The 12,180-nt window shown below is 44.6% G+C and overlaps 1 protein-coding gene across 4 annotated transcripts in view; it reads right to left on the reverse strand.

The window, feature by feature from the left end:
- WT1 (WT1 transcription factor) overlaps positions 1–12,180 on the reverse strand; it is a gene marked incomplete at its 5' end in the record, with an annotated part of 48,230 nt that overhangs the window by 9,478 nt on the left and 26,572 nt on the right. For all 4 annotated transcript variants that reach the window (XM_081152598.1, XM_081152597.1, XM_081152596.1 and 1 more), the window contains one exon: positions 1,556–1,652. In XM_081152598.1, the coding sequence (XP_081008724.1) occupies positions 1,556–1,652 (97 nt within the window). The remainder of the gene's footprint in view (positions 1–1,555; positions 1,653–12,180) is intronic.

The raw sequence follows: 12,180 nt of genomic DNA on the forward strand, positions 1-12,180 counted from the left end.
CTGGGATGAGGGAACACACTGTCCCATCACCAGGATGCTCCTGGCAATACGAAGCAGGACATCTCAGAGCTACTCACCCCACACATCACATGGGGACCTGACCCACACACGACTGATTTCTAAGGAACTGACTAGCCTGGGGAAAGTATCACACTTGTACTCATGGTGCAGCCACTGAGTCACATGCAAATCCTTGGTAACTGCGCATGGTTCTGATCGCCCACAAGAGGCTCTGCGGAGGTGGCTTTCACCAAGCTTCCCAATTCTGTGAAAGGTTTACCTTTTTACTTTACTTTCTTTGCTCTCCTTGGAGACTCCCTCCTCCCCCAAACTGTTCACAGCCTCCCTATGAGATGGTTAAAAACAGGGTTTGTGGAATCAGACAAGACGAGTTGGAAGTCTCTGCTCCACCTCTTACCAGCTACGCAGTTTTGGACAAGTCACTCATCTTCTCCAGACTTCAGTTTCCTTATCTATAAAATGGAGCTAATAACAGTACCTCCTTCATAAAGGCATGCCAGGGATTAAATGGGGGGAGGGGGGCAATGTATAGACAAGGAAGGAGCTTAAATGCATATTACTAAGTGAAAGGAGCTGCTCTGAAAAGGCTACATAGTGTGCGATTCCAACTCGGCAACACTCTGGAAAAAGGCAAAATCATAGAGACAGCAGAAAGGTCAGTGGTTGTGGGGCAGGGGAAGGGGATGGGGGGAGGGAGGGAGCAACAGGAAGAGCCTAGGGCATTTTCAGGCAGTGAGGCTGTTCTGTATGATATTGTAATGGCAGACACATGGCATTATGCATTTAACAAAATCCAAAGAACCGCACAACACAAAAAGTGACCGCTAATGTAAACTATGGACTTTGGTTAACAATAATGTGTCACTATTGGCTCATCCATTGTAACAAATGCACCAGACTGAAGCAAGATGTTCATAATCCGAGAGGCTGTGTTGGGGGAGAAGGGGGCAGAGGGAAGATATGGGCACTCTCTGTACTTCCTGCACAGTTTTTCCTTGAACCTAACAGTGCTGGAAAAAAACTGTCAAATTTTCAAATAGTCCATATATAAAACCTAGCACAATGCCTGGCATACAGAAAGTGTCCAGCCATAGAGATGCTCTTACTGATGTCATTGTTGTCATTTGCAACACTTGGCAAGACAGAGTCTAGCTTTGGGCACTTTACAATGCAGGCCAAGTCTTCTCAGAAGTCAAAGGCAGGTTATTAATTCAAGCCCATTTAGCCCCAAATATAAGAGCTTTGCAGCCCACCATGGAGAAGGCGAATCAAACCGTGGAAAGGGAAAGGATGGGATTCTGCAGGAAGCATCTTGGCCTGAGCCAGGGAGGCAGCCCCCTTCTGGAGAGGAGGCGGCTGCCTTATCTGCCCCGGAGGAAGAGGAGGGGTCCCTGCTGTCACAGGAGCATACAGTTAGGAACAGACTTGCTAGGGTCAAATGGCCATGAGCAAGGAAGTGAGAGGGCATTGAGAAGGGAAAGAGGCTGTGAACCCCACTTCCAGCCAGGGCCCTGAATACTCAACACTCACTCACCTGAATGCCCCTGAAGACGCCGTGGGTGTGTATTCTGTACTGGGCGCCACAGAGGATGGGCGTGGTGTGGTTATCGCTCTCATACCCGGTGCCGTGGCTGCAAACACAAGGAGAGAACAAAGCTCAGGTGGGTCCCCAGGCGCCATCTGGAAATGTGCATTTGCAGCAGAAGGAATGGTTTTAAAAGCTCACAGGACAACAGCTGGTTTCTGCCTCCCTCCACTGGGGCTAGTTTGGAAGCAGGGTTTTGTGAAGGGCGGGGCTGCTCAATCCTGGTGTCACCACCACGCAGCTCTGCCTTATGCTCAGATCCTCCCAGACACAGTGCACCGTCTGGGTCTCTGCCTCTCTCAGACAAGCCGGGAAAGTCACAGTGGCGGGAGTTCATCCCCAGCAAGTTGTTGACCCTCTAGATGGCAGGGCTGACAGCCGCAAATATCTCAGGAATGAGCAGACGCCTCAAGTTCATGTCAAGTGCAAGTGTTTGTCGGCACTTCATGACTCAAGTTTTTACCAGATAGCACCAAGAAAGTGATGACACAAGAAGAGATGTCACATCCTCAGAACTGAGGGTTACACGTCTGTGGACCTGCTCCACTTAACCTACAGATCAGTTTTCCAGATCAACTTAACTCTTTGCAGCCAGCCCGTGCCAAAGGTGGACACCGGATAATCTTCCTCCGGCGTTAGGCTGACTAGTGCCCTAGTCGACGTTCAGGTTAGCCTTGGACTAGTGAGAGCTGAGGGACATGAAATGTTGAAAAGAAGCACTTGGAAGGGTGGATAAAAGTATTCTCTCCTTTAGGAAAAGGCAGAGTAAGGGTTCTTATCCACACAGATGGCACACTGTAATCACATCTCGAATCATCATGGACAGCTTTTATGAAATACCTCTGGCAAATGGTGCAGCAGCCTTGGGAAATGCCTGGCAGGTCCTCAAAAGGTTAGACATAGCCTGGCTGGCATGGCTCAGTGGTTGAGCATTGACCTATGATCCAGGAGATTGCAGTTCAATTCCCGGTCAGGGCACATGCCCGGGGTGCAGGCTCGATCCCCAGTGGAGGGCGTGCAGGAAGCAGCTGATCAATGACGACTCTCATCATTGATGTTTCTCTCTCTCTCTCCCTGTTCCTTCCTCTCTCTGAAATCAATAAAGACTTTTTTTTTAAAAAAAAAAAAGGTTAGACATAAAAGCACCCAACAATTCCATGTCTAGGTGTTTTCCCAGGAGAAATGAATCATATGTCTACACAAAACCCTGTGCATACTGTTTATGAGCAGCATTTATTCATCCTGGCCAAAAACTGGAATCAACCCAAATGTCCATGACCTGATGGGTGGGTTCACAAAATGTAGTATGTTCATAAAATGGAATATTATTTGGCAATAAAAAAGGAATGAAATATTGATCTAGGATAATGTACACAACCTTGAAAACATACTAAGTGAAAGGGGTCATTCACAAAGGACCACTATTGTGTGATTCCATTTATACGAAGTGAACAGAATAGAAAAAACTATGGACACTGGAAGTAGATTGGCCATGAGCTGCCTAGGGCTGGGAAAGGGGGAGAGAACTGGAGACCGACTGCTAAAATGTCCTAAAACTGTGGTAATAGTCATACAACTCTGAATATACTAGAACTATTGAACTGTGCAGTCTAAATAAGTGAACGGTATGCTATAAAGCTGCTTATAAAAAATTTACTTCTGTGGAGTAAGGTCCATGCATCAGTATTTTTTTAAGCCTCCAGGTGCAATGTAACTGGCTGTCAGGGCTGAGAACCTCCACCCTCTGACTTACTCTGGAGATGTCAGGGGTCCCGGGGTGGGAGGCAGGTAGCTTGGCTGATGAGCCCACCCCATCTAAAGGTGCTGGCTCAACTCTCTCACCCAGGGAAAAGAATTCCTGGAAGGGAAGAGGGTCTGCCAGGACAACTGACATGTCCACACAGCCTGCGGCCACAGCAGCTGTGGGCTTTCACGTGTCGTTCTGGCAGAGAGCTCTTGAGAAAGGATTGCCTGTCTCCTTTGCACAGAGCAATGACAGCCATCTGGGGAGGTGGGTGGCAGTGTGCACCCCCTAACCTACCACATACACCTTGTTTCTACATCTTTCAGGTGGTTTTTGACATATCTGGAGAGAAATGTCCCAAAGAGCTAAACTGGGTTCAAACACGTAAAAATTGGAAAGACATGCCAAATCCAGATCGTATCTGCCTTTCTGAACCTTAGAATGTGCCTGCCAAGAAAAAGAGGCCGTGTCTGCGTTCCTTACAACTACGCAGACAGCTGGGAAGTGAGAGCTGATGACGATGGTGACGGGGTAGCAGAGAGAGGACAGGACAAGAAGCCTGCTGCCAGAACATTCTGCCTCAAAGGCTGTGAAGAGATGCTGTCTCTGCCGGTTTAGCCTTCTGCCTGCAGCCAAAACGTGACTTGCACGTTTTCTAGGGCTGAGGGATCTCTAGGGACACAGCAATAGAAATATAAATTATTTTAAAATTCTGCCATCAAAGGGGAAGAATTGGGAATCTCCTGTCTTGGCAGCTGATCCTTGGATGTTTCTGGGTTCCTGGAGGGTGGAGCACCCAGGGACTAGACAGTGCTCAAGGTACCTGTCCCAGGAAATGAAGTGCTGTGCCACTCAGGGGGAATGACATGATCTTCACAGCCAGACGCAAGCCCGCAGACAAAAGCAGCAGCCAGCCACAAGACTGTACCTGCCAAATACGCCACTAGGTTCTTCTACCAGGTCCATGAATTAGGAAGAAATCTGGGCCCTGCCTATTGGCTCTTGTGTCTACAGCAGACACACACACAGTGCAATTCCACACTGTAGAAACTCTGCAACCCAACGCTCTCCCCAGTGTGGTCTGCCCAGGACACCGAGTACAACCCGTGGGCTCAGTGAAAACTCTCTAGATAGGTAAAGGAGAGCAAGTCAGTGGTCTGGGAACCATATACTAGTAGATGGAGAAAAAGTCATCTACTCCAACCCCCATTCAAAGCTCCTCTAGCTCATCCTCAACAGTTGAACAATAGGACTAGTGACAAGTTTTCAAGACAGCCCATTCCATTTGGGGAAAGTTTTTATTGTGAGGAAAAGCCTTTATACACCAAGCTGAAATCGGCCTCCTTGTTTCTGTCTTTTGAAGAACCCACAGAGTGAGTGAGTCTTACTATTTTACAGCCATCTCTGTGTATCTCCTCTGCTCTATGGTAAACTCGGCCTTGAGGACAACTGGCTCGTCTCTGGATCCTCTCAACTTAGTGACTGAAGTAAGGCATGTGGTCCACAAATGTCCCACAAGATGGACTGAAACTCCTTTTCCACATGAAGGTTCTGCAGGATTTGAAGACAGCTCTGTGGGCTACAGATCCGTCACTCTATCAACTATTGCAACATGAACTGGTATCTAATTTCTTTACTACTTGGATCCCTCTCTTCCTGATCCCCTTCAATTTGCTAAGTGTCTCTCAGAGTGTGGGCTTAGGATGGATCCCTGTGCCCCAGAAGAGGACTTCCATAAAGGAGTGGGGAGAAAGAAACATCCACACACACAAGTCTTTAGAAACAGGGAAGGAACATCAGTGCCTCAGACTGGAGAGTACATGCCTCACCCAAAGGGGTTCCATTCCAAATTTTTCAGAATCAATATGCTAGTCAAACACAACACAATGCATTAGGCCCATAGGCTGCCAGGGCTCAATTCCTAGGCAAAGGGCCCAACCTGATCAGAGCAGCGCTATTTACACACCTGAGAGCACATCACTTCTGAGCACTCAGGTCACAGCGGTCTTCCTCAGTCAAGTACAATCTCCAACCACAGCCCCCACCTAGTATGAACCGCAAGTAAGGCAGGTATCTCCAACCTTGAGCCTGAAGATACGATTTTTTTTTTAAGCTGCAATTCAGGACTACAATGATATCCTTCAAATTCCTTTCCATTTCTTTTAGTGAGTCATTCATTCCCAACTGTTGAAATCTTTTGGACTCTCGATTTGGCTTCCAAACATCTGCTTTCATTCCTGTTTCATCTTACCTCTACATATGAAAAGCAGCTTTTCTGTGTTTTCATGAGAGGAAAGGATCTTCCCCACTGTTGGTGGGAACTATTGTGTTTAGAATAGGTATACCTGTTCTCTGGTATTCAGGAAGCTAGAGGATTCTAGAAGGTTTCTCCAGGGGCAACTGGAGGGAAGACATCATAGAGAACCTAGTCATTTGTATGGGGTCCAGTCCAACAGAGCATAAGTCATCAGCAGGAGTTAACCTGAGTCAGGCTCAGGAGGGTGGTGGCTGCCACTGGAACAAGAGCCACTGCTAGAACCAGCTGTTTGCTTCGATGGCCAAGTGAAGCTGAGCTTTACCTCAAGAGAGACCAACCTTGAAAACTTCCAGCTACTATCCTGTGGATGAAGCAATAAGGGTGGGATTTCTAGAGGTCTGGAGCCATAAGGCCTCCCAAAAAGGGTGAGGAGCTACCAGCCTAATGAAGAGAGTTCTGGAGCCAAACATGTACTTTCTAAATTAAGGAATCACAGAACCCTGACAGCTGTGGGGTAAAAATGCATCTTGACCCAGAGACAAGGGAGTTGTCATTCATGGAGCTGATACCAGAAAGAAGGTTCTAGAGCACAGTGTGAATCCCACTGGCCAAGCAACTGAGAGACCCAAGTCTCCCTTAGGGTAGAAATGCACGTAGTGGGCTTGACCCACCTTTACATCCAGACAATGAGAAGCAAAGTGAAGGAACTCTGGCGCTAAGCACAAGGCACGCAACCCAAGCCTGAGTAAGGCGGGACTTTCTTAGGAGAAGAAATTGGTGCTTTATAAAGTGTTTTCCTGGTTTTCTGTTTTGTTGCCTAATAAGCTTCTCTTTGACAGGTAAGATACTTGACCAGCTGAATGAGAGGGAAAAGGGATTTGGTGACCCCTTGGCCAAGATCATCAGGGAGATCACAGGGATTTACAGTGAGGTGGAATGAGGGCGGCTGTGGTTCAGAGAAGAGCCGGTGGGTCAGGTGAGGTCTGGCGCAGAAGGAGGTTCCAAGTACTGTGACCGCTTCTCCCTTCCTGCCACAGAGCACTGTACTAGGAATCACTTCCCAGCTTGATAAATATGCTTAAGACAGCCCCTTTGGTTTTGTTGTTCAGTTAGGCACAAATCATTCATTCAAGTATTTAGCCCATAATTCCTATCTTGCCCACAAGGACATCAAAAGTAACTCTCAAATGTCTTTTTGCAGTAAAGACCCATTTTACTAGTGGCCTTCCACTGTGAGACGAGTAATTCTACCACAAAACAGACCTGAGCATCGCCTTGTACGTGGTTAACATACTTCAGTTCCTAATGATCGTTTTCTTTCCTACATGCTCCCAAAGATCTGGCTTAATAACTTTCCCAAGAATTCAAGCTAACCTCTCTGCTCAATTCACTGTTGTTGCTTTTTCCTACTTGAAAACTAAGACATTTAACTGCCTGAACTCTGTCACCTCTTTTAATCTCCATGAATTTCCAGATTATTAGCCAAGGGGCATAATCATTTTATGTTTTTGTTAAACTAATTAGAATATGAATTTGGCTCTTTTTTCTTTAAAGCAGAGCCACAAACTCAATGAGCCTACAAGGACCAAGTAAGTGAGGAAAATAAATGAGGAAGGTCTTGGAGGGCAAGATGGCACTGCACCGACAGGGAAGGCCACCCTGGCGACCCCACTTCCAATCCAATGGAAATAACAAGGACTCCACTCTCCCAGCCCAGTACTGTCAATAATTATGAACCCCGCATTTTCAGATCTTTCCATTCTCCAAGAAAAGTCAGAAATCTGGATTTTTATATGCAATCGCCTGAGTTTTAAATTCCGGCAAATAATTGAAAATTTATAGAATCATTGTCAGGTCATATAAAATATCCTTTCGCCTAAGGACCACCAGTTTGCAACCTCTGCTTTAAAGGTTGAGCAGTGAAGTTTAAGCTGCATACTGGAAAATTCCATCTTGATTCTGCTGTCTCCTCCCACATGGCAACAAAGTAGAGGTGTGGGTGCCCCTGACTCTTTGAAAACTGACTATTCGAACCTTCCCACCCCTAGAAAGCTTGAAAGGATGCTATACTTGTGCAGGAGGAATGGCCTATTAGAGCAAAATCCAGAAGTTACCATCTATAGGTGTCAGTGGCTTACCTTTAAGTTTCTTTGGCCCACTTAGGTTTAAGCATTGAAGTTACAGACAGAGAAGCCTATTTCGCTACGCAGCTAATTCAAGTGTGGTAGTTTCCTTCAGCTACTGTAACAAATTACTGCAAATTTGGTGGCTTAAAACAGCACAAATGTATTCTCTTACAGTTCTGGAGATGAGAAGTCTAAAATCAGCCTCACATGTTAAAGTCAAGGTGTTGGCAGGCCTGCAGTCTTCTGGAGTCTGAGGGGAGAATCTCTTTCTTTGCTTTCTTCAGCTTCTAGAACTCACCTACATTCCTTGGCCCCTTGTCTGCGTCATTCTGACCTCTGGCTTCCTTCATCATATCTCCTACTACTCTTCTGTGATCGTATCTCCCCCTGCCTTCCTCTTATAAAGACACATTACATTTAGGGCCCTCCAGGATGATCTCCCCGTCTCAAGATCCTTAACTCAATCACACATGCAAAGTCCCTTTTGCCATATAAGGCAAGATTCACAGGTTCTAGGGATTAGGCCCTGGATGTCGTTATTCGACCCACCATACTAAGGGAACTGGATTTATTCTTACAGACACATTTGAAAGAGCTAAATTAACCTGGATCCTTTATCTCCAGACTAATGTGAAAGACTATTCCAAGAGAACATGGGTTCCTCGCCCGAAGGCCCGTGTTCCCGGCCCACTTCCATTTGCTCTGTGGTCACGGGTGAAATCATCTACACCTCTCATCATCTGGAAAATGAAGCTAATAACCTATTTCATAGATCTCCTTGAAAATCAAAGACAGAAGCTATATGGGGAAGTAAAAGTTTAATATCTCTCAGCAATCTTATCCCAACAAAATGTTTAGGTCAATGATTATATGTAATAGGTGACCAACAATCACAAAATTATTTCTTGTATGCTTCTCAAATGCCTGATGATTGAGATCTATAAAACTTATAGTTTTTAATCCTCAGCATAACCCTAGGAGCCATTAAGGTATATCACCTGAGGCAAATGACTTAACTACCCCTGGCTTCAGCTTCATGTGAAATTAGAAAACGGCCTCTCCCACCCATCCCCATCAGACTCTTACAGGATCAAATGAAATGAGGTAAGTAAAGCACGATGCTCGGTACCTGGCATGCCCTCAATGAATGTTAACCACTACTTATTAGTATTATCCCCATTTTACAGCAAAGAATACTGAGGTTTAAAGAGAGACTGAGCTATTTGCCCAAAGTCACACACATGGCAAGTGGCAGAGAAGGGGTTTGAGTGCAGGTCAGCTCAGTTCTTCTTCCTTCAAAACTGGGGAGCAATTCTGGTGATGTAACCCATCCTGGGCTCATGTCTACCATCATGACATAGGAATGTTTCCCAGCTCTTTTCTCCAGGTGTGAATGAAAATAAGATCACTGAAGTTCTTAAAAATGTAGTGGAAATGGAATAAGAGTGGGAGCAATGAGGAAGGGCAAGTTCAAAATTTTCACTTTTCAGTATACTTCATCTTCTGTTCTGAAGCACAATATTTATCTGGTATAAAGCAAGTGCGAGGCACACTGATGGAAATGTGTGACAGAGCAGTCAAAACTGAGCACAGCCTTGGCTGGGTAGCTCAGCTGGTTAGAGCGCTATCCCGATATACCAAGGTTGTGAGTTCAATCCCCAGCCAGGGTACATATAAGAAGCAACCAATGACTGCACCATTAAGTGAAACAACAAATTGATGTTTTTTCTCTTTCTCTCTCTAAAAGCAATAAATAAAGAAAATTTTTAAAACTGAGCACAATTTTTATTAAAAGGAATCTTTCCGCTTAACTGGGACAATAGGCTAAGCAGAAGCATACCCTTTGTGACTCCATTTCTGGCGGTAGGTGTGGACTGTACATTTTCCTAAACAGCTTTAAAATGCATAAAAATGTATCCTGAGAAAGTGTGCTTTTCCTAGACAGCTTTAAAATACATAACCACTTGTCCTTAGAAAGTCTGCAAAAAGAGAAAAATGTTCCTCATATAACACAAATTATGAGCTTTCTTCATGCTAAAAATTTGTACATTGAAGTTTGGCCCAGAAAAAACTTAACATTTGAAGAGTAGCTTCTTTAGAAATGATTAATTTTGATATTCCACAGGCACAAGAAGATTAATAAAAAGGAATTGAGGTTTTACAGATGAGGAAAACCAGAGCTGCCCTGAAATCCCTTATCAACAGAAGGGGGAGGAGGGGAAAAAAGCATTTTGAAGAAAATTAGCATTTGATATGAATATTCAAAAAGGGAAAACCCTGGCCTGGGATTTCTCTCTTCACCCCTTGTCACTGGCCAGGTGGGCAACCCCCCCATCGTCACCTCTGTCTTCTCACCTCTGCAGAGTTTATCAGACTGAAGGAAAGCACCTGGGAGAACTTCAAGCTCTTGTGACTCAAAAAAATGGAATTTACCCATCAACCCCTCTTCTCTCTCTGTTCTTGATACTGAGGCTTATAGATGAGACTGATTCCTTTTGGTGTGGAAAAGACACTTTGCTGCAAGCCTGGAGAACTGTCACACCTGTCTCATGTGCTGCTTTTGAGGGACATGAGCAAACAAAAATAGTAAGAAAGTGTGCTTCAAGATGAGGCCAAACACACCACCACTCCTCAATTGTACTTGCCCCTCCCCGAAAAAGGAACCCAAATCTAATCAAGCCTCCAAATCTAAATACCCATATATAGGAAACACAAGAGATAGGTGGAGGCCCAACATCAAAAGACTGTAAGAGGAAGCAACCTGCCAAATCTAGACTCTGGGATATTCTACTGGCCAACTGACCTGCTATCTCCAACAAATCAAGAGATGACAGCACAGAGGGGTTGAGGGTGGGGCCCAAAGAGCCAGGAACTTCCTCTAGGAAGCCTCGGTGGTCACCCCAGAATGCTTAGGTTTAAAGCTTTAGTGAGTGAAAATATAATTTCCCTTTGGCCAGAGCAATTTCAAAACTCACTTTCATATTCATTTGTAAGATCCAGCTTGGAGAAAGGAATAGGTAATGGAGTGTCCTTTCCCACATACTCAGGGCCTGTGGCCACCTAGCACAGCTACCTCTAGAGTTCAACATGAACGTTATTCTTCGCCTGAGTGGGATAGGCTAAGGGCAATATTCGAATAAAATTCACAATTCTGCACAAATTACCAGCAAGGCCATCTACCAACTGACCTTTCTTCTTTTATTTCACACTCAGAGCAGAGCTAAGAGATATTTTAAACCCAGTCATTCTCTTTTCTTTTTCTTTGTCCATGTAATTTGATCTTTTAAATTGGGATTCTTTTATAGTGGAAATATAATAAATCAATGATATATTAAAAACCAAAAGATTATTCTGCCTCTGAGAATATAAAGGGAAAGGGCAAAAGATGAAGTTTCTCTCCCTAATCTAACACAGAAAGTAGAGCCTAAAAATAAAACTACCATCTTAAATTTGGGTAGGTTTAAAAAAAACCCATAAGAAATGCCTACAATTTTGATAATGTATAGATATAAAAGTTCCCCAGAAGTGCAATCTACAGAAAAAACTCCTATATTTTTTCTTACTTAAAAAATTTACCTTTCTCCTGCCCTCAGGTGTTTTATTTCATTCAGACCTCAAAAAAACTGTGCATTTTTTACTTTGATGAAAACGATACATTCTGTTTCAATCTTAATTTAAAATTGCATGATGGTGATTATCCTATTGTACGAACACTTTTCCCAAGGGCATTGGAAAGAAGGCTTTCCCCTCACTCCATCCTTCATTTGTTTTCCATGCAGGTCTCACACATCTCTGTGGCATTCACCTCCACATCGTATCTGGAGGAAAAGAAGACTCGCCCCACGTTCACTAACTGACTTGTTAAATTATTGAGTATCTCTTGCTTTGACCACTCCACATCCATCCCACTTCCTCTGATAATACAACCCTCTTTTCCTTTCAGGGAACCACTGCTCTCCAATTCCACCCTCAGGCTCCAGGACTGAGTATATGCCTAGGGCCTGGCCAATCAGATCGCTGCATGCTCTAGCCACATGACCCAACCCAGGCCAATCAGAGCCTTCCCTGGGTCTTTTGCTGGAGAAGAACCACCAGAAAAGCATTTTCCTTGAGCTATTTTTGCAGCAAAAGAGACAGCCTGCCTGAGAGGACAGCCAGCACAGAGAAGAGCAGAGACAGGAGACTATGAAAGTGTTCTAATGACACTGTCCGAACCCTCGAATTCAGACATGGGGTTTTTAAATACAATATGCTGCTAAATTCCTCTTTTAACCCATGCCAGTTACAACTGGGGCTCTGCCAACTTTTATAGCAAAAGTCCTGATTAATATGTAATCTAACAGTTATCTAAAGGTAACTGGGTTTATTTTTTTCAGCAAATATATCAAAACATGATACCTGTAAATGAGTACTGGTCCCTTCAAGGTACTGCCTTTTCGAAGATGCC

This window comes from Miniopterus schreibersii (assembly GCF_964146895.1).
Source record: "Miniopterus schreibersii genome assembly, chromosome: 12".
Lineage (NCBI taxonomy): Eukaryota > Metazoa > Chordata > Mammalia > Chiroptera > Miniopteridae > Miniopterus > Miniopterus schreibersii.